Below are 24,434 nucleotides of genomic sequence, written 5' to 3' on the forward strand. Positions count from 1 at the left end.
TATAATTAGGAAAAGTATAATACTTACCTTTTTGATGTAAAATTTAATTCGCACTAAGTATTTCGTTTTCTTTCTTTAATTCGATTTTACAAACTAAATAAATAAATTAAAATTAGGGAAGAAGTTATTGAGTCGGTTCACAGTAATTAGGTGACTTTCCAACTACACTAAGGATTCTAATTCTTAACAAAAAAGGCTTTCCATCTCTCTATATATACACTCGATTATTCTCCTAATTTTTCACTTCAATTCACATAATTTATCCTCTTCTATTCGTAAAAAAGAATCGTTTAACATTCTTCAAGAATGGCAATTCTCTCAGACTACAATGAAGATCAAAATCAAGAACAAACCATGAAGCCTATAGAGAAAAAAGAAGAAAATCCATCTTCTAATTTAGCCCCTAAAGAAGAAGGAAGTTCTTCTTCAGCCCCAAAAGATGAGGAAGAAAACAAGAAACTAAAGCCAAACAAGTCCAATGGGCTTGATATGGAGAATTATTCATGGGGACAATCTCTTCAAGAAGTCACCATCAATGTCCCCGTTCCACCAGGTACTGTTGATTTTAGATACTAGGTTATATTAAAATTTGAATAAGATTTTATTTTTTAAATTTAAATATTACATGTATTATATCTTCTTGATTATGTGTTTATATAAGAATTTTCTGATTATATATAAATTGTTGAATCCTTTTGATATAAGGAATAGGTCTAATTAAATTGGAATAGGACAGATTCAGAAATTACGTTAGTTAGCATATATAAATACCAAGTGTGACATTCTTTTTTCCCTAATCCCTTTATATAAATTCTTGCTTTTGGTCGCTAATCGAATCCGTTTGATATAAGAAGAAGTTTAATAAAATTGAAAAGGTCTGAGTTCAAATAAAAAAATGTTTTAGATCGCATGTTTGAATTCTAATTTTGACATTCTATTTAATTTTTTTCCTCCCTTCATATAAATTCTGATTTTGTCGTATATAGGGGCAAGTAATAGCTACATATATTGAAGGGCGGTCAGTCAAACACCCTTCATCAAGTTTTGAATGATTTTAGAGAAAATTTTGGTTTCGCCACAAACAAAAGTTATTCTAGAGCCTCAATCTTTCTTCTTACTTTATGTTTTTTTTTTCTATATCAGGTACAAAATCAAGATTCATAGTTGTTGAAATCAAGAACAATTCCCTCAAAGTTGGACTCAAGAATCAACCACTAATAATAGACGGTGAATATTTCAAGGCAGTGAAAGTTGATGAATGTTATTGGAGTTTAGAAGATCAAAAAGAAATTTCAATTCTCTTAACTAAGCAAAACAAATCTGATTGGTGGAAGAGTTTGTTCAAAGGTGGACCAGAAATTGACACACAAAAAGTTGAGCCAGAACCTAGTAAATTGTCTGATTTAGACACAGAAACAAGGGCAGCGGTTGAAAAAATGATGTTTGATCAGAGACAAAAACAAATGGGACTTCCATCAAGTGAGGAGATTAAGAATCAAGATATGTTGAAGAAATTCATGGAACAAAATCCTGACATGGCTAAGAATTTTGATAATGCTAAGATGATGCCAAACTCTAAGATGATGGGCAAATTGCATTGAAGTTTTTTCTTTCTAATTTCCAGTAGATTTATATATTCTTTTCATACTAGTATGAGAGATTGGGATTTTTGTTGGAGTGTTTTTACTTTTTGGATGTTGTGGGGATTTATTGTTTGGTAAACGCATAGATCAATTCTATTTATTTTTGTTTATTGATTAATCGGATCAGTTTGCGGTGTCTCAAATATTTCACGTAGTATATGTTTTACACATATTAATAATTCTGCCCATCAAATATTTAGAACCTTTTGAAATTACTTGTGAATTTTCTCTTTCCCAATAGAAAAGATTAATTTGACGATCAATGCTCATCAAACATAAAGCTTAAGGCATATTCATTAGGAAGTGAGGAAGCAAAATAACAAGAGTACCAATTTTTTTTTTTTTATCCTTTATAAAACCACCTCATATGCATGAAAATGCTACAATTTCATGGTTTCACAGGTTCACTTGCAATATATATAATTGGTTCACTTGCAATATTTATAACTGAGTGAGTACTATCCCATTTGAAGAGCTCACATTTTCCATCTAACAACATGCATAATCCATCTTCATGTATACTCCAGTTACATTCTTCATTACTAGTGTGACAAATTTCAGTGTCATTCAAGTCAAATAAACGGAAAAACCCGTGTTTTCCGTCTAATTTCATGTCACAAGAAAAGGTATTATTTAGTTGAGGAGCAATGGGCATAAAATATCCTTCTTTAGAACCTGATTTCACTGTCTGAACGCCGTGATCTTGTCCATATAAGTAACACCTTGCTTCAACTATACTTGGAGTTTCGTTTGTTATGAACACCATGAAATTATCAGGATAGCTAATTGTTTGTGGATTAACTGCTAAAAAACTAAGTAGGAAGAGGCAAAGGACAAAGTGATATTGTGATGAGGAAGACATGGTGATATAAAAAAATAAAAAAAATCTGTCTTGTTATGCTTATGATTTTCTTGTTGATGTTGGCCCTGATATTTATAGTGATTTATGTGTGTAATATTTATTTGGATCAACAACTTTCATTAATGATAATAGGGATTTTATCTTTTTATTGATACTATTTGACAAGGTCTTACCAACAAGTCATATAACCTTAGTGGAGATTTTCAACAACTAACTTCAACTTAAACAAAGGATTTAACTGATATACACTCGTGAGTGAAATTAAAAATTTCGCTAAGGGCAGTCGAGATCTAATATAAAATAAATTTTCTCCTACCTTGATAATAAATTATCAGTTAATTACCCAAAAAAAAAAAAAAGTAAATTTTGACCTATCTATGCGTTTATTCTCTTTATACACACTATAGTTTTTGATGTAGGATGTTCTCTACCCACCCTTCAAGTTCGCTACCCACCCTTCAATCTATGTAGTAACATCACTGTATATATTAATCGAATAAATAAAATTACATCATTTGTGAATTTTAACCTTAATTAGCATATTATGCACTTAACTTTTTGGTTTTATTTCTGCTTATAATTATGGATGATTACTTGTAGTAATTTTTAGGTGATATGGTATTGGTGTATAAAAGTCAAACTATAAGGTGGGATATCTCATCACTAATTTTGGGACTGAGTTTGTACCATGTTTGGTAGAAGGTATAAATTTATCTTGGGATAAATTTATACCTTCTACCAAATAGGGTATAAAATGAAGCTCAACCTCAAGGATGAAATATCCACCTTATCTCATTAACTTTGGGATTATTTTATACCATCTCTTAGATGCACAAAGTAGTCTCAGAATTATAATCCCGGGATAAACTAGTCCGCGTACCAAACGACCCCTAAATGAATGGAAAGGTTCATAACTATTGATGTTGGCTTATTAATTTTTTTCCATTAATTATTTGGAAACAAGGAATTAAATTATGCTAAATGAGGAGAAACATTGTAGAATTTAAAATTTTCTTGTTCTGTCTAATGAATAAAAAAGAAGTAAATTAATTTTCCAAATGGACAGAGTTTCACATCTTAGTGGTATAAATGCATTGCTTGAAAACAGAGAGTTAAAACTTTAACTAACGCTCAAACAAAAACGCAATTACTACTGTTTTACGGACCTAAGTTATATACACTTACTGTTGTAATGTTCTTTTTATACTTATCAATAAATTTTAACTAATTACATATTACTGCGTACAACTTAATTTGACGGTATAAAAATATTACACAGTGCCAATACAGAACTTAAACTCAATTAAATGCTCCCACATTCGGCACTACTAGTGCTAACATTATTCTTTTATTTGATGAAAGTAAAAGAGGTAAATTATTTTTCCTTTTTACTTGAAATATAAAGAAGCGAGACATGATCATTTACAATCTTTCATAATCCACCGGAGAGGAATATTTACAATCTTCCAAACTGAAATTATCAAAATACAACAATTCTTGAACCGAACAAATAAGGGGAAATTTGTACAATTCCCCAAACAACTGGGGCAATTTTTGGATCTTTTTTCTATTTTTATTATTATTATTATTATTATTATTATTATTATTATTATTTTGTAATATTTTCGTTAACAGACTTGGAAAATAAGCTGCAAATGTGTGCCGATGTAACGATGAAGGTGTAGTTGGCCGCAATTTTAAACGGAGGGCAAATTAAAGCAAACCATTTCGCAAACCAAACACACAATTATGGACATATCCCAAATCCCTGATATTTTATGTAATTATTAGCTGAATATATGGAGAACATGTTTCTGGACAAAATATTGTACACTTCCAGTTCTTCAGATGTTTAAGCTTCTGTGCATGTCTTTGTCATGTTTGTTAAGAAATATTCCATTCTTGTGCATCACCCACCATTTTCCCCTCCCTTTCTCAAATTAGAAAAGTTATTACCCAACACAATAGAAAGTTGATTGTTTTTAAATAAATTTTGCATCATCTAATCAAACATAGTCTATCTCTATAAACATCTCTTAAGGTTGATGAAGAAAGAGACCCAACAAACACTTTGAATATTGTATTACAAACTATGCAGAACTCATAATTACCCTCTAAACTTGTCTTGTTTTTTCAACTGGAAATTTGGACTAGACATACTATTCCACTAGTGAGCGTATGTATTTCACAAAATTACCCCCAAGTTCTTCAGAAATGACATAATAAATTATTTTGTTTAACACATAATTTCAAAATTATATCAAGACATCTTGAATATTTTCCCATAATCGTTACTCACTGAATATAAAGCTTAAGACATATTCACTTAGGAAGAGAGGAAGCAAAATAACAAGAGTACCATATTTTTATAGAAACTCATCTGCATGAAAACGATACAATTTCATGTGATTCACTAAGGATTATTTTCCATATATCTAATTACTCACTTGCAATATTTCTAATTGAGTGAGTACTATGTATCAATCCCGTTTGAAGAGCACACATTTGCCTGCAGACAACATGCACATTCCATCTTCACGTATTCTCCAGTTACACACTTCAGTAGTGTGACAAATTTTAGTGTTATTCGAGTCGAACAAATGGTAAAACCCGTGTTTTTTTCCTACTTTCATGCCACAAGAAAGGTTATTATTTCTTCCAGGAAGAATGGGTGCACGTCCTGTATAAGTCAATCCTGGTTCCATCAAGGTGTCGCCGCTATATTCTCCATATAAATAACATGTTGCGTTCGCTGTATTTGGAGTTTCATTCTTAATTTTAACAACAAAATCTTCATTGGAGCTTTGGGAATGCACTTTTAAAAAAGTAAGTAGGAAGAGGCAAAGTACTAAGTGATATTGTGATGAGGAAGACATGGCAATGTTTTCTTTCTTTTTTGTTACGTTTGATTTAAGTAGTTGTTAATGCAGGCCAAATTTATAGTGATTTATGAGTGTCATATGGATTGTATCAACTACTTCTTTAAATGAAGGTGATTGTCATAATATCTTTTTATCGTACGGTCTTACCAACAAGTCATACCAACTTGGAGATTTTTTTGTGAATATCTTATTTACACTAACCGTTTATATAATTGTATTAGTGAATTTTAACCTGTATTAGTATAATACATTATCTGCTTATTTTTTAGATGTTAATTCTTTTTAAGCATATGAGTTGAAATGGATCTCAAGGAAGAAGCTAAAAAACGGATGGTGTATAGCTATAAATATGGCTTCTCTGGGTTTGCTGCTACGCTCACCGATTCTCAAGCCAAACAAATTGGAGGTGCACTTTTTTTGTTAATAAAATACCGTCACTATCATGCATTTGTACCTTATAATACTCATCGGCGGATTTGAAATTTGACCTTTTTATGAGTTTAAATTGGCAATCTATCACGCGATTCTCAAGCCAAACAAATTGGAGGTGCACTTTTTTTGTTAATAAAATACCGTCACTATCATGCATTTGTACCTTATAATACTCATCGGCGGATTTGAAATTTGACCTTTTTATGAGTTTAAATTGGCAATCTATCACGCTGGATTCAGAATTTATTATTTGTATATATTTAATTAAAAAAATTAAAACATATACATAGCCTAAGCGAAGATGAATGGGTTCAAATGAAAGCGTGGCTAATATATTGGATACGCCCCTGATGATACTAGCACATTTATAATTAAAAAAAAAATTCTCGACTTTTTATTATTTTTCAAGCTTCTCTTATAAAGTTGATATATATATATATATATATATATGCGCTTCGATTGCATTTCAGAATTACCTGGTGTGGTCCGAGTTAGGGGTGGACATGGTATGGTAGATACCGATTACCATACCGAAACCGAAATTTTTTATACCGCGATTTCGGTATTATGGTATTTGGTACGGTATTTGGTATGCATTTTTAAAAAGTTTGGTATTCGGTACAGTATTCGGTATTCATCAAGAAATTACCGAAATACCGAATACCATACCGAAGTATATAATTACATATAAAATTCATATATCTTAGTATTATAATACTAACAAATATATAAACTAGTATTATTAGAAAACTAATTGTTTAAACGTTGGAACTTTGACTACTCTATCTTAATTTAAATGTCTTTTTTGTGTAATTGATTTACGAAGGGGATTGGTTGTACTTTCAATTGAATATTTTTACGTGTATAAGGTGTTTAGTTCATAATAATTGAGATGTTTCTTAAGTAGCGGAAGTCATAATTCTCCACGATATGAGTATATGTAAGTTGAAGTCGGACAAACTATGGTACCAATTTACCGTACCGTAAAATACCGAAACCGAACTTTAAAATACCGAACCATACCGAACTAATTTGGTACGGTAATGGTATAGTATTTTTAGAAACTGAAAACCGAAATTACCGTACCGAACTTTCAAATACCGAACCATACCGTACCATGCCCACCCCTAGTCCGAGTTATACAAAACCGTCGTTACAAGACACATACATCAAGGAGTTGGGATTTTTTGGGTCTCTCTAAAAATGATCCCAACAATCTTCTCAACAAAACCAATCAGGGTGATGGAATAATCATTGGCATTTTAGATACAGGTCTAATTTTCTCCTTAATTATTACTCACTCTTTCACAACCCCCAACCCCCCGAATATTTCGTTCCTTGTCATGATAAAAAATGATTTGATTTGTATGCATGGTGGTGCATAGATATTTTATATAATCAGGACTTTGTTTTTATTAGGATTAAGACATTTGTATTTGAATATTAAGATGTACATATCAAGATTAAGATGATTAAATTTGAATAAGTATCTAAATATTTAAATCTAAATACCAATTGTTTTCATAAAAAATACTTTGTGAGAGTAGCAGATGGTATCTAACTAATCAATTTGAAAAATACTCTTGTCCCTAACAAAAATTAATAATTTGTGCTTAGTCAACTTTTCAAAAGTATTTTAAGGGAAAAAACTACTTTCATAACTTCTGAAAACAACTTTTGCTACTCATAAGCACTTATTTATTCCTAAATAAATGCTTGGATAAAAAATCAAAAAAACTTTTGGCTTGACCAAATTAAACAGACAATAAATAATTAAGATTGTGTTTGTTTTCTCAAAATATATTTTACGCCGCATACCTGTGGAATCGAAACTCTAAAATACAACTTTTGTATAGGTATATATGGTGACTCAGAAGCTTTTAACGATAAAAGGCTAGGTCCAATTCCATCTCGATGGAAAGGTAATTGCAAATATGAAAAAAAAAATCGATGCCACAAAACATTGTAACAGAAAAATCATTGGAGCTCGTTGGTACATAAAAGGGTTAATGGAAGAAGCTAAACTAAATCAGACAATGGTCGAAAAATTTGTTAATTTATCACCATTAGATGAGGAAGGACACGGTACACATGTTGCCTATACAGCCGCTGGTTCTTATGTTAACAATCTTCAATTCTATGGTCTTAATTTAGGGACAGTACGAGGTGGAGCACCACTTGCACGGTTAGCTATGTATAAGGTATTCTTGAACCATTAATCTATTTTATTTAAAAGTTTAAATTGTTAAAGCGAGCATAATAACATCCTATTTAAATTTTTTTATGGCCATCAAACACATGAATTGCTTATTAAAAATATGTAACCACTATAAAAAAAAAAAATCTCTATTTTTCCACTAATTTTTCACTGGAAAAAAAAAAATCAGTAGCTATTTCCCACTAAATGTCGATGGGAAAAATCTCTATTTCTAGTAGTGAACAATGTTTATCTAAAAGCTAGATGTTAGAGAAAACACATTACATTTATTTATTTAGTTATGTGTTTTCAACAGGTATGTTGGAAATATAATGAAACTAGGGCATGTTGTGAAGCTGATATTCTTGCCGATATTGATGATGCTAACGAGACAATACTAGTAAGTCTCCATAACTTTTATGATTGTAAGTTACAACAACAACATACCCAATGTAGTTCTACAAGTGGGGTCTAGGGAGGGTAGAGTATACAAAGACCATATCTCTACCTGCCAGGATGTTTCCAATAAGACCCTCGGCTCAAGTAACACAGAAGCAACATCAGAATAGCAAAAATAACTAAAACAGAAAGGACAACAAGTAGCAATAGAAAACTAAGAATAAGAGATATGCGGATGCTAAAATAAAAATACAAGAAATTGATGGAAATAATAATGGTCCGGCAAGAAAGGGAGGTACTAATAATTCTATTACTAGCCTTCTATCTTAATCCTCGACCTCCACGCTTTTCTATTTAGGGTCACGTCCTCGGTAAGCTGGAGACTAGCCATGTAAGTTAAAAGTGTTAAAATAAAACGAGATAAGTTTAAGATCAAATAAAAGGAAGTCATCTCGAAATGTCAAGTGATATCAATAATAAGTTAGATTTAGTCTTAAATCATACTAGTACATTTATTTTATGTCAAACAGTTTGCTAGGAGTCTTGTTTAGTCTTCTTAGATATGTATATGCTAGTGAAACTGTTTGGAAATAATAATTAAAGTTGTAAGAAAGCAAAATTAATTAGGATTGGTATTTTAATTCATGTCTAATTAGGATTTATAGCCAAATTAGTATAGGAATAGGTTTTCTCATACTATTATAAATAGGATGTTGCAAGCTATTTTCATAATTAGAGAGAATAATATAAAACAAGAGATATTGTAGAAATTCAAAGAGTTTATACAAAGTGCTTCAATAATAGAAATGACTTTCTAATCAACCTTTAACTGTTGAGGCACTTTCTCTTTAACCTTCAATAGTTTGTGCACTTTCTCTCCAACATTCTAATTTAATTTGTTGATGCAGTAATATTTTCCTTTAGAAACTAATTCTTTTCATATAATACTATACTGAAAACGAGTTTAGTTAAAACATCATAGATAGTGAGGATTCATTTAATCCTTTTGTAAAGGCGTCGTAAATATTGTTGATGTAGTCTGTTAAAATTTTGCTAAATTGATGATTGAGAGTTTCTTATCTATACATACTACTATAGACTTTTAAAAGTAGTTGACTGATTGTAGGCCTCTCAAGGACTTTTTAAAGGGAAGGAGCAAGCCTTTGCTCCTTTGGTCATTTTTGCAAACATATCAAAGTAAGTAAAACGCACATTCCATCATCCAATATAGATTACAAGTTAATTAGTCTGGCCTCATTGTTTAAATTTCTAATTAAATATTTACTTTGTTGATACTTGTATTTTTCATTTGCAGTCATGAACAAGTTAAATCTATTGCCAATGAAGTGAAAGGGAAAGTTCTAATGCTTTTCTTTCAAAACAAAGAGGAAATGGTTCTTTCTTTGTCGGCTCTAAATAATACTGGGGTTTTAGCTCTTATTGCTTCTACTTCCCCTCTTAATGAAAACGATGACTGCAATCAAACTTATGGTGTCCCAATACCATTCTTTTCAGTTGATGTGGAGGCAGGAAAGCAAATATTTAATTATTTTCAACAATGTAAATTGAAGTAAGTATTGTTAGGAAAAATAGCACAATATTAATATTGAACTTGGAACTAAAAAATAGTAACCAAATTATCACAAACATGGTGTCGTGGCAAGCCACTGCCTTGAAAGCAATTTTCGGCCCGACACTGGTACAAATCGTTCACAGCCGGTGGCTTCTCAAAGTTTCACAGTTCTTCCAGAAACGTGTATTCATGGCTGGAAGTTGAAGCATTTTGCACAAAATATAATTGCTCATATTTCTAGAGGAAACAAAAAGGATAGAGAAAAATGATAATTTTTTGATGGTTGATATGTTCTCAATGGTCTTCAATTTATAGGGAAATGCTAATCCGTAGCATTTACAAACAATACGTTATTACAAAAATCAATACATCAGTTATTGATGTTTAATAACATGAGTTATTCCTCCATTCAATGGAAAATGCATTGAAAGATCAGGAGTTTGTCATGAATGAAAGGAATTCATTCATTCAAAGAAGTTACATTACTCCAACAATTAAAGACTTTGCATTAATCTCAATAAGTATATATATATATATATATATATATATATATATCTTACTCTTTTTTTGTATTTCATTTTTTATGGGTTCTTTGATATCTTTTTAAAACTTTCAGGATGTATTTGATATGACGGAATAAACTGTCTTCTAGTGTTTAATTACCAGAAAAAAAATTGCAGCACCAGCCTGAGCAAAATTATATTATATTTTTTGTGGTATAAATTGATGAGAAGCTTCTTATTTTTTTTCTATCATTTAGAAATGAAAGCAAGTTGAAAAGTTTCTGGATTGATTTTGAAGGTAATATAATATTCTACCCTTTAGAAGTGAAAACAATTGAAGTGGGTTTATTTAAAAAGCGAGTTGATTAAAAAATATGTGGACTCAAATTTTTTTTTTTGGCCCACATACGGACGACCAAGGTGCCTCTTACTGGCTCTTCTAAAGGCTAGACTAGACTAGATTAGACTAGAAATATTTAATATGGAATACTGACGTCTCTCACTTTTGGACAGAAGTCATTGTCCTTTACCATCATACCTAACCCTTATAGTACTTTAAGAAGTTCACGAAACATCATCCAATGCTAATATTAAGATTATTTAAAAAAAAATCTTAAAAATTTTGTTCACTCTCCAACTAAATATGAAACAATACTTTTGAGTAAATTATTCTTTAGAAAATGAGTTATTTTCCGGAAAAGAAAAAGTTGGAAACTCACTTCTATGATTTTTTTTTTAAAATTGTTGTTAAATTAGTGCATATCGATTTGATGTTTGCAACAGTAGTCAAGATCCTATGATTAAATTGGGCCAATCTGAAGTTCTTGAGGGCAATAAGATATCTCTAAAGGTGCCTAAGTCCTCATCAAAGAGGCCCGAATGCCTTTGCCCCAGAAATTCTGAAGGTAAATGTATAGTTATACTAGATGGCTTATGCTAAGCGCATGGCCCAACACTTCAAATTAAAATGTATTTATGTATATGTAGTTGTGTTTAGATAGTGATAATATATATATATATATATATATATATATATATATATATATATATATATATATGTTCAAAATACGATTAATATAACATTGTAGTTTGTGCTCCGTATCTAAAACTATATTTTATTCGTGTTTGCTACGAACATTTATTAATGTTTTTTAAAAGAGAAGACTTGTTTAAAAGAAAATTATTTTTCTCTCTTTGAGATAAAGTAATAGCAATATTTAAGCATCAGTTGATACTTTCAATTTTAATTCGATTACTTTAAAAGTGTAAAATATTTATTATTTTTATCAAATTTTGATTTGGATAATTCTAATTCAAATTATTAAATTAATTTTACATGTTTGAAACGAAACAAAGTGGAAATTAATTTTCTATTTAAACGAAGAAATGCTATTTTTTAATTTTTGGAAAATATTCTCGGTTTAACTCATTTTACTTGTCATGTTGTCTTTTGCATGATTTTTTAAGTAAATGTGAATTAGAATTATAATTTGACTAATTTACCTTATTCATTATTTGATCTTCATTTGATATTAATCTCTTTTCACATTTATGAGAGTAAGAATAAAAATAAAAAGTAATTAAATTGTATCTTATTTTTTAAATATATATATTTTAAGTATATTTATTTAGTAAACATAACAAATAAATGACATGGCGGAATAGCGAATACAGCAATTACATATTTTGAAGAAAAGTAATAATATGAGGTTCATGTTTTTTTGCTGTGTAATAATTTCATTTGCTCTCACTAATAGGTTAATATGCATGTGGCAATGAATTCACTATTATTGACTTGATGGGGATACTTTGGGAATTACATGAATATATTTTGATTTTTTAGTATATGGGGTGCACGTTTTTTTTTTTTTTTTTTTGACGTTGTTTTTTTTTTTTAATGTTAGGTCCATCTTTTTTTTTCATGAGTTTGGAGAGGGTGGGGTCCGCTTTTTTATGAGTTTGGGGAGGGTGGGGTCCAGTTTTTTTTTTTTTAAGAGTGACTGTCGATGAAGCATGGGTAAACCGATGCTTTTATATAGTAGAAAAATAGAAATATAATAAAGTATTTCTATCTATACTTTTTAGAAGAATTGGTAATATAAAGTATAAAACGTCATTTTTTTGCCCTTAAATAAAAAGTGGGTGGGATCATAAAAGATTTTTTTACTCTTAAATAAAAAAATAGGACCGAACACGGACGATGATCTTGCCTCTATAAACCGGCTCTTCTATATAGTAGTAATAGTAAAGTAATACATATAATTCTTTTATCAGATTTTTATTTGGATAATTCTAATTCAAATTATTATATTAATTTTATATGTTTAAGATGAAACAAAGTAGAAATTTAATTTTTGTCTAAATGAAGAACTTCTATTTTTTAATTTTTAGTAAATATTTTTTGTTTAACTCATTTTACTTGTCATGTTGTTTTCTACACCGTTTTGTAAGGAAACGTCAATTAGAATTATAATTTCACTAATTTACCTTATTAATTATTTGATCTCCATTTGAATATTATTTTTTCTTTTATGACATTAATCTCTTTTCACATTTATTAGAGTAAGGAAAAAATGAAAAAGTAATTAAATTCTATCTTATTTTAATATATAAATATTTTAAGTATGTTGTTGTACAATAATTTCATTTGCTCCCACTAATGGGTTGATACGCATGTGGCAATGAATCCATAATTATTGATTTAATTGTTTGATTTTCTAAGCATTTTTTTTTTAACATTGTTTATTTTTTTAATATGGGATTCATTTTGTTTTTTATTAATATTGTTTGATTTTGTTAACATGAGGTCCGCGTTTTTTTTTCCTGTGAGTTCGGATGTGGTGGGTTCTACTTTTTTTCCCGTGAGTTTGGATGTGGAGCCATGGGGATACTTTGGGAATTACATGCATATTGTTTGATTTTTTAGTATATGGGGTGCACGTTTTTTTTACGTTGCCTTTTTTATTTTATTTTTAACATTGGGTCCATCTTTTTTTATGAGTTTGGAGAGGGTGGCGTGCAGCCTTTTTTTTAATTTTTATTTTTATTTTTAAGAGTAACTGTCGACGAAGCATGGGTAAACCGATGCTTTTATATAGTAGAAAAATAGAAATATAATAAAATATTTGTATCTACTTTTTAGAAGAGTTGGTAATATAAAGTATAAAATGTCATTTTTTGCCCTTAAATAAAAAAGTGGGTGGGACCACAAAGGATTTTTTGTAAATATTTTTTGTTTAACTCATTTTATCTGTCATGTTGTTTTTTACACGATTTTTTAAGGAAAACGTCAATTAAAATTATAATTTCACTAATTTACTTTATTAATTATTTGATCTCCATTCAATATTATTTTTTCTTTTATGAAATTAATCTCTTTTCACATTTATTAGAGTAAGAAAAAAATGAAAAAGTAATTAAATTCTATCTTATTTTAATATATAAGTATTTTAAGTATGTTACTGCACAATAATTTCATTTGCTGCCACTAATGGATTAATACGCATGTGGCAATGAATCCATCATTATTGATTTAATTGTTTGATTTTCTAAGTACTTTTTTTTAACATTGTTTGTTTTTTTAATATGGGATTATTTTTTTTTTATTTGATATTGCTTGATTTTGTTAATATGGGATCCCCTTTTTTTCCTTGAGTTTGGATGTCGTGGGTTCCACTTTTTTTTTAATACTGGTTGATGTTTAATATGGGGCCCACATTTTGTTTAACATTGTTTGTTTTTTTAATATGAGATTCACTTTTTTTTTAATATTGCTTAATTTTGTTAATATAGGGTTCACTTTTTTTTCTCATGAGTTTGGATGTGGTGGGTTCCATTTTTTTTTAATACTGGTTGGTGTTTAATATAGAGCCCACATTTTTTTTTTGTATTAGTTGTTGTTTAATATATATGGGGCTCACAATTTTTTTTTTGCTTGATTCTGTTAATATGGGGTTCACTTTTTTTTCCCGTGAGTTTGGATGTGGTGGGTTCAACGTTTTTTTTTTTAATACTAGTTGGTGTTTAATATGGAGCCCACATTTTTTTAACATTGTTTGTTTTTTTAATATGAGATTCATTTTTTTTTAATATTGCTTGATTTTGTTAATATGGGATCAACTTTTTTTTCCCATGAGTTTGGATGTGGTGATTTCCACTTCTTTTTTTTAATATTGTTTGGTGTTTAATATGGGGTCCATAATTTTTTTTTCAATTTTTTTTAAGGGACTGTTTAATATGAGGCCAATTTTTTTTTTAAGGGCTCACGATGACGACGAAATGTTGTTGAAACGGACGACGAAGAGTGAGTAACAACTCACTCTTCTAAATAGCAGTAAAGTAAAGTAATGCTGTTTTGACATGAATTTTTTCTAAAAAAGTATACATCAACAAGGGTCTCTAAAGCAGTGCCAAACGTAGAATAAATTTTGTGTTGACACAGAATACACACATATATATGCAAAAATCACCCAAAAACATTCAAAATATTTTATCCTCCATTTCAATTCAACTGCCTTACTTTTATTCTATACCTTTTATATTTGGTAAGTTACTTCTGATTTACAAGCTTTATTTAAGATCACAAGATTCAAAGAACATTTTACTATTTTACCACATGCCACATGTTTAGTCTCAGCTTATAACAAGATTCAAAAGTCTCATTTTTTCCGTAAACTTCGTGTCTTGTTAGACTAAGTCACTTAAAATTGAAATAAAAGTAGTAACTTTCAAATTCATAATTTCAGATGTACAGTGAATTCAACACTAAAACCCTTACAACTGACCCCCAAGAATTTAAAATTTTGATCTGCCTCTACGCTTAATTTAACAATTTCTCTTGTGAATTATTTTTCTTTTAATTCTTCAATAATTTATAAGTTTTACCCAAATATTGTTGTAGCCCGATGTTGCAGCTCCTGGTGTAAGTATACTTGCAGCACCTCCTAATGAAGGAGACAATGGATTCAACACGTATTCAGGAACATCCATGGAAACTTCTCATGTCTCAGAAATTGTTGCACTCCTTAAAGCTGCACATCCTAATTGGTCTTCTGCAGCTATCAAATTTGCACTTGTAACTACCAGTAATATCTTATTATTCTAAGTTATATATACTAATAGTATAATTTTTTAAATGATCCATGCATTTAACTTGTTATAGTTTAACGCCATATCAAGTTTGATAAGTATCCACTGTTATAAGTCAATTTTACCTATTGATGCTAAAATACATGTATAATATTAGTGTGTATAACCTACACTTCCAAATTTCATTGAGAATATGATTTAAATTTATATGCGTTCTTTTTACACCATCAATATATAGTTATCTATTTTATTTTCTACATTATTAAACTAAGCTTTTTATAGATAATACCTGCTATCATAGCTCACTTTAGCCTCATCCTACAAAAAGGAAATACACTATTAATAGACAAACTTCAATTATTTAAATATATATTCTTTCCTCATTTTCAGCATATTTTCGAATATACATATAATTCTGTAAAAATTATCCTAGAGTCAACTTATCTATAGTCTTTCCTCATATGTACAACATACGTTTAAAAATTTTGACTTTTTTATACAAAATTTTATAAACAAAGTAATACTGCGTTTGAACTCTAGGTATAAACACATAATAAGAACAATAAAATAAATAATTCCAGTAACTTCTTTCTCTTTTGGTGTAACTAAAATTTATAAAAAATTGTAATATAAATTTTATTTGTGTAGCATGGAACGAGGACACATATAGATCTGAAATCTATTCGAACGGAGCAAGAGACAAACTTGCTGGTCCATTTGACTTTGGAGGTGGTATTTGTAATCCAAATGGAGCAACAGATCCTGGCTTAGTCTATGATATGGATAAAAATATTATTTGAATTACCTTTGCAGTTTGCGTTATAATAATGATAACGTTCACAATGTAACTACATTACTTTCCGATACGAAAAGTTCTACTGCAGCAGGCATTATATGTCCCAATGAAGTACCTTCTAGATTGGATTTGAATCTCCCTTCTATATCTATTCCAAATCTCAAGAATTCAACTATTGTTAGAAGAATTGCTACTAATGTTAGAAATGTCAACTCTGTATACAAACTAGTGATTAAACCTCCTAAAACTACTGCAATTAAAGTAAGTTCACATGTCTTGAAGTTCAATTCCAAGACAAAGAAGATTACCTTTGAGGTCAAAATCACATCTACTCACCAAAGGAGTAAATTTAACTTTGGAAGTTTGGCATGGACTGATGGCAAGCATTTTGTTAGAATTCCTATTGCTGTGAGAAAACAATAGAGGTCTAGGGAAAAAGGGACCAAATTTAGCTTTAGAAGTGTGGCATGGAGTGATGACATTCATTTTTTATTAGAAGAAAAACATTTGTTTGTTACGTATGAGCATCTTTTCAGAAGAAAACGAGGAAGCGAGTGAATATCAAAGAACTCAAGAAATGCATGTGAGTTTGTTGCTCAACCCCCCTCCCTAGTAACTTTTTTTCTTAGTGTTATTTTTCTTATGTAATTAAATAAAATTAGCATCAATATTGATTTTTTTTTTTTTTTGAGTTTACGATTCTTAATGTCGCCTTCAAGTAGGGGTGGGCACAGTTTGGGCCAACTCGAAATCTGAACTTTTTAAATATTTGGTTTGGATATTTGGATTATGAATTGGATTTCGGATTTTATTTTTAAAATTTATGGATTTCGGATTAGATATGGATTTAGTACTATGAATTTTTGGGTATCCGAAAATCCGAAATTTTTATACCTTATATCTAGCCCAACGTATATCATATGTGGTCAATACTAATAAGTCTAGTTTCTAAATGTCCAATAGATTAATACCTAAGGCCCTACCCATTAAAATATTAAATCCAATATATAGTTCTCTACTAAATCAAATATAATATAGGGTTTCTTACTTCTCAAGTCTCAAAAGGCTCACGTTAGTGTCACCCATGACAAAGTTCTTTGTTATTTTTTCAGATGACTACTTAGATTTTATTTTGTTCATTTCCACTTTTCCAGAATGCTTTTATTTGATATGGATTTACTATGTTGGACATGACTTGGATTCGTTAATCCTAATTTGAACTAGAAGGCTTTTTTTACTGAGCAATTATGATTTAGATTTACCTCTGTGAAACTAACACATGAATTTCGTTCCTAATAAGTTTGCCTTAAGTCTCAAGAGTCAAATCCGAAACTCCGAAATATTCAAACCGAATAATCCGAAACCGAACTTAAAATATCCAATCCAATCCGAACTTATTTGGATTGGATTTGGATTGTAATTTCTTTAATCTAAAAACCGAATATCCAAACCGAAAATTTCATATCCAATCTGATGGCCCGAACGCCCACCCCTACCCTCAAGTTGGTTGAACACTTTGGACAACATTTCATCATTTCATGTGGGCAAAGAAACTTGAAAATGTTTCACACATTTATGCTGTTCTAAATTTATTTAATCTAAAATCATGTTTTATACATAAAATTATTTAAAGACATTGAATATTTCCTCAATTTTTAATGGTGACCCGTTAATGCAATTGTTGGTTATAATACAGAATAAGAGCCTAAATCACACTTTCACCGAATAGCCCAAAAAACTACCCAAATACTATCTTTAAAGATATTTCATCACCCAATATCTTCTATTTTTACGATAATAGTATTGAAATACATGGATTTCAAAAAATAAGGTGGGTCAAAACAAACTATCTCAGATCATTACTGAACATTTACATGGATCATAGATCCGGAGGCTTAAGATTTCTATAAAGTGAGGCCACAATCATTGGTTTAACAGAGGCCCAATCATATCGTGTTTCAATAATAAAGCTAGTGAAGGACTTTGAGAAAGAATACAAAACATGAGGCTCAAGAAATCTGATTTTAGGAGTTTAAATATTTATTTATTTTATTTTAAACGAAATTTCGATACTTAAATAAAAGGAAAAAGGGTAAAAAGATTTCCTCTCACGATTTATTAAAACCTAAGTGGTGAAAGGGCACCTAATGAACCACCACTAATTAGGCGAACCCTCTAAGTTAGAACTATGGATAAGAGGGAAACACTATTCAAGCTTTCTTAATAGAAATAAGTGCGGAAATGAAATACTAAACAATGAACATCAATTCGTACACCCCAACAAAATACTAAGTCATGGAGCACTAGAATCCGAGTACAACTGATTTGAGATGCAGCTAGATAAAAATGATAGGAGTTGAAGCCACCTCCACAATCTAGTGGTGGCTTACCTCAACTAGATAGGACTGACTATTAGTTGTAGTCAATGATTAAAAACCGGAGCTCTGATCGCCTACAGCACCCTTGCACACACAGCAATGGTTAGTCTAAAAGAGCAAGATCATCCTCTCTCTCTCTCTCTCGTGGTATTTTCCAATTTACCAAAACTAGCGACATGTTGCTAACTAAATATATACAAAATCAAAATTCTAGCTTAATTACCACCATGATTAGCACATATCTTTAGGGATGTCAGTTTTCAAAAGCTTCTATGTGATTCTCCTAGATTTATATTGTTCTTCCTTGCAAAAATGTGTCATGTTTCACTCCCAAATGCCAACTATCATTGAAGGTCAAGTTAGGGCTTCAAAGTTTGGCAAACTTTTTATATAATTTTTTGTAGTATAAAACAACAATTATTCGAAATCGGCATACAAAAAATGTAATTTGATCAGCCTAACCTTAAATATGATTTTGATGCAACTCATTATATAATTATAATACAACTTCCGTACAGAAATCAAATCAAGCAAGAAAAACTAATGTATGATACAATATAATTTATTTACAATTTTCATAAATAATATTTATAAAAATTTAATACAATTACAAACACCACACCACTTAAATACAACTTCCGTACAACTTTCATACATTTTGCTTATTATTTGCACACAATATGTCTTTGCATGTATCTTGTATGTGATTTGTATGTATTTTAATTTATATGTGATTTTTATATACTTTGTATATCGGGTATTCTTTTTCTTCTTCTCTAGAGTTTGTGCTGAAAGAAAACACAGGCACAGTATTGTGCATTGCTACATTATGTCGAGCGTAAAAATTGAAGCATATTCATTTAGAAAGAGGAAGCAAAATAACAAGCACCAGACTACCATATTTTTTCATATATAATCCCTAAAAACTTCATATAAATTTCACAGAACCCCATCGGATCATAAAATGCAACAATTTCATGGTTCCACTGGTTCACCATCAATATATATCTAATTGGTTCATTTGCAATATGTCTAGTTGAAGGGGATTTTTCTTGAACAGTTGAGTGAGTATCCCATTTGAAAAGCACACATTTACCTACTATCTATATATATGTATATATATATTTTTATTAATGGGTTGTAATATTTTTAGTCCAAAAATCAAAAATCAAAACTGAAACTTGCATAATAAATCTGGACTGCCCGATACCCACCCTATACGGCTATACAAAAGAATTTGCCCCAGCAATTATTTGGTATGCGCTTATTATACTTTGCCCCTTATTTGGAAACTAGGAAATTAAGCAAATGCATTTTGTTGGCACACAAAGTCAATACCTCGTAATTATTTCACCTATAACAGTCGAACAAAAAAAGCATACATGTAATTACATAGGCAAACTTTTACATATATTACACTATTTTAGGCCAACAATATTTAATTTAATCTACTGTAAATGAGACACAACTATATGTGAAAGAAAATATAGGCACATTAATATTGCTACATTGATAGAACCTATGAGTTCACTTATGATTTCACAACCTGAAAGTTCACCCAAATAGTCTAAGGAACCTGGTCCCTGAACTGTTTTCACGAATAATGATAGAAAGAAAATAAAACAAGATATTTACGTGAAAAACTCCTTGCTCAAGGGATTAAAAACCACGACCTACCCCAGTAGGATTTCCAACTTCACTAAACTGAGCAATATTCTGATTACAATCTATTGCAACCTTGTGTTTTTCAAATCATCTAAATGACAACATATTATAACTCATCAATTTCCCTCTTTTTAATGACAAACTTGTAATTAATGTTCCCCCTGAGAACCAGATTCCTCTTCATAGAAAACTCCAACAGGATGAAAGATGTAATTTTTCAGTTGTACCTGTGAGACTAGGTTCCCCCTGCGAATTAGACTCTCAATCTTCATGTTTTAAACCATTCACAACTGTGCAATATTCAGCCAACCATATCAAGTTCATTTGGGACTTCCCCCTGAGAACATGGCCTTTAACATCAAGTGCCAGCAGTATGTTTCACTTTCATTGGCATCTACACTAATTGTGCATATGCTTAACTAGCAACAATTAGTTAGTTAAGAAAAGTAATGGAACATCAATTTGTTTAATTTCACCCTATTTCCCCTTTCTGGCATCATTGAAAAGAGATATAAGATTAGCACATGCCTGAAGAAGTTCAAAGACATTAACTCAAGCCACTTGGACAACTCAGAATGATCAGTACCAGAAAAAACCAGAACAATATGAAGGGGAAAATATATGCACAAAATAGAGTAATTGTCATTGAGATTTAGCATTCATTTTAAGCATAAATATACAAAATAAAGTTGTCGTAATGCCATAGTCATCGTTACTGGCCAAAAAGAGAGTTTACAAAACTAGGACCGGGGTTAAGCAAGAGAAAGGAAAAAAAACAAAAAGAGGGATCCAAAAGGATAGAAAGAGAGGGATCATGAGTTTGCAGGTTTGATTGGATTAAGAGTTTTGAGCATTATGTCCTGCCTGGCATCTGCAGCTCTGTGATTTTTCAAGATCTGCTTCTGAAGTTTTCCAACTTTCTACTGCAGATTTACATTTTTCATCCCTTAACTTCGTAACCTTTGCTGTCTGTATCTCTCAAGGACCAGGTCCTCAAGCTTTTAACTTAGCATTTTCTGCTCTTAACAAGGCATTTTCAACTTGCAGCCTCTCTATTTCAACTAACATTTTCTCATTTGCCTCAATGAGACTCAAAATAGTAGAGGTGCTTTCTATTCTTTTTTTTTTTTTTTGCACAATACCACATTCCTCTAATGTGCTCAAAGAGAACATCTGTTTCCTTATACCTTTAGTATCTTTCCCAGTAGCAACCTTGAAGTGATCAAAAACTTTTATCAGGAGGAAACCATAAGGTAGACCATGCTTGCCATCTTTTGCAAACGACTTTCATCATATGCTCAATCATGATGGAGCGTAGACTGAGTAAGTGTCCTTCATCCAAAACCTCCATCAGGAACAGATCCCTCTTAGATGCAATGCACCTTTTCTCAGCTCTGGGCAGTACCGCCTTATTGACCAACTCAAAAAGAAGCTGATAATGTGGCTTCAATTTCTTCTTGTACAGAGTATCGGTGGTCACTTTCTCTCCAATCTCGACTATGAAACTTTTGAAATCATCTTAGGCTTTGATATTTTAGTCATTGTCCAGCATTTTCATTCCCTCAATTGGGACACCTAGAATCTCTCCCAGCTAAGTTTCATCCAGATTGAAATCGACCTTTCTAACTCTGCACACTAAGGTATAGTTGTCAGTGTACTGCAGATTTACAAAGAAATCTTCTACCTCTTTCTCATGGGCAAAAGCAGGCCCTTTAAATAGATGGTCCCATTGTTGAGCTTTTAAGATTTCCATCAATTCATTCCAACTACTCTTCCAAGTAGCACCTTTTGTCCTTTCAGATTCTTAATTCTTAAAATCTCTTCATTTTTCTTAAGTGCTCCCTGTCGTGAAAGACCAGGTCCCTTGCTGACTTCCACCTTTCTCCTTTTGGATGGACCTATTTCCTCAATTTCAATGGCCTTCTTTTTCTTAGGAGATTTAGAGATTTTTTGAATTTGATAGTGAAAGGTTTCTTGCTAGGCTATGAGAAAATTTTCTTTTTGGCAATATGTTTACTCTTGGTAGTATCTCCCTTCCCAGATGGTTTTGAGGCACCAGGTTCTCTTCCTGGGCATCTTTCCAGAGGAACAACAATGGAAGACAGGGGTACAAGATCCAAATAGTCTTCCTCGGGACCAGGTCCCTTACCCACATACTCTATTTCACCACGGTTCCTCAGTTCCTTTTCATTTTCTACCAACTTTTTCTTAATCCCTCCAGGTTTCTCCTGTGCTTCCATACTTACTTTCCCAAAGTAGAGGGGCATTGACCCTTTTCTCTTATTTCTATTATGTGGGGCTTGTCCCGTAAGAATTCCTTAAATGTTTCCATGACATATGTTGTACATATTGGCTCAAACATAGGTTTCATTTCGGAAATTTCAATTTATTATTATCTGTCTAGGGTATGAATTTACCGCAGCTTTAGTTAAGATTGCATATGAGGTTTAATATGTTTTACGTTACTGGTTCTGGGAAATTGGTTTGTGGTCACTGACTTTTAGGATTTTGGGTCGTGACAAAAGTTTTGTCAATTTCTCATCAATATATTCAACAATTGTAGAAAAACTCCTTCATCGTCAAATTAAGAAGATATCGCATATTGTTCGTCATGCCCTTATACCCCAGATAAAAAACAGTTTCTGTTAAAATAAAACACAGGCACATTGTTGAAACAGGCTGTGCATTGCTACATTAGGTTGAGCGTAAAAATTGAAGCATATTCATTTAGAAAGAGGAAGCAAAATAACAAGTACCATACTACCGTATTTTCATACATAATCCGTAAAATTTCTTATAAATTTCAAACAACCTCATATGATCATGAAATGCTACAATTTCATTGATTCACTAAGGATTATTTTCCATATATCGAATTGATTCACCTGCAATATATCTAATTGGTTCACCGGCAGTATATCTCATTGGTTTACTTGCAATATGTCTAGGTGAAGGGAGTTTTCCTCGAGCAGTTGAGTGAGTATCCCATTTGAAGAGCACACATTTACCTGCAATCAACATGCATAATCCATCTTGATGTACCCTCCAATCACAATATACATCAGGAGTGTGACAAGTATGAGTATTATTCACGTTAAACAACTCGAAAAGCCCCCGCTTCTCCCCTAATTTCATGTCACAAGAAAGGGTGTTATTATATCCAGGAATAATGTGCATATAGTATTCAGTAGTATGACCTGGTAGCATCGAGTTGTCATCGCGAATATCATGTATATAACATGTTGCTGTTACTGTACTCGGAGTTTCATTTTTTATGATCACGGTGAAACGAGGGTAGCTCTCTGAATTAACTGATGGAACTGTTAAAAAAGTAAGTAAGAAGAGGCAAAGTACAAAGTGATGTGATGAGTAGGAAGACATGGTGAATTTTTTTCTGATGTGATGAGTAGGAAGACATGGTGAATTTTTTTCTTTCTTTCTTGTTATGCTTATGGTTTTCTTCTTAATGTTAGCCCAATTTATAGTGATTATTGTGTGTTCATATGGTTGTATATCAACTTCATTAATATCTTTTTTATTGTGACGTTTTCCAAAGTCTTACCAACTTGGAGATTTTTTATTGGCTAGTTTCAATTTAAAATAAGTGAAAACATTCAACTAAATAACTTTTGGTGTGAGCTTATAACTTTCTCCCCATATTTGGAAAATTATGCTAAAGAAATACATTGACAGAAATACTTTTTCTTTAAACGTAAAGTAAACACTTAATGTTAGCACTTCAACTAACAGTCAAATATCATAACACATTACATGTAAACACATAGGAAATAATAATGTATTTTAAAACGTAAATAATTTTGCATCTTTGCGGAATTTATTTTACTCATAAAGCTTGGTGGTTGAACTTTCATAACATATATTACGCTATTTTAGGTTAAAAAAGATGTAATCTACTGAAAATGTAACACTGTATTAGGCAAGTCCCTTTAATTCATTGCCTTTGGGCCACAAAATTTTACTCTTCTAAGTTTTGTAGAAGTAAATCAAATTTCAGA

General features: G+C 31.0%; 1 protein-coding gene and 1 pseudogene across 1 annotated transcript; both read left to right on the forward strand.

Moving 5' to 3' along the window:
• Positions 1-221: 221 nt before the first annotated feature.
• On the forward strand, positions 222-2,163 carry LOC132611005 (protein BOBBER 2-like). The gene is made up of 2 exons (XM_060325414.1): positions 222-553; positions 1,144-2,163. The coding sequence occupies exons 1-2, from the start codon at positions 307-309 to the stop codon at positions 1,599-1,601; spliced, it is 705 nt and encodes a 234-aa protein (XP_060181397.1). The 5' UTR covers positions 222-306; the 3' UTR covers positions 1,602-2,163.
• Positions 2,164-5,687: 3,524 nt separating this feature from the next.
• On the forward strand, positions 5,688-16,798 carry LOC132610492 (subtilisin-like protease SBT3.14; annotated as a pseudogene).
• Positions 16,799-24,434: the final 7,636 nt, after the last annotated feature.

Source organism: Lycium barbarum, chromosome 9 (assembly GCF_019175385.1).
Source record: "Lycium barbarum isolate Lr01 chromosome 9, ASM1917538v2, whole genome shotgun sequence".
Lineage (NCBI taxonomy): Eukaryota > Viridiplantae > Streptophyta > Magnoliopsida > Solanales > Solanaceae > Lycium > Lycium barbarum.

Excerpts from the sequence above, each read along its gene's own strand:
- LOC132611005 (XM_060325414.1), top strand. The coding sequence starts at position 307 with ATGGCAATTCTCTCAGACTACAATGAAGATCAAAATCAAGAACAAACC. Across the intron at positions 554-1,143 it reads CAATGTCCCCGTTCCACCAG|GTACAAAATCAAGATTCATA; the intron begins GTACTGTTGATT and ends TTTCTATATCAG.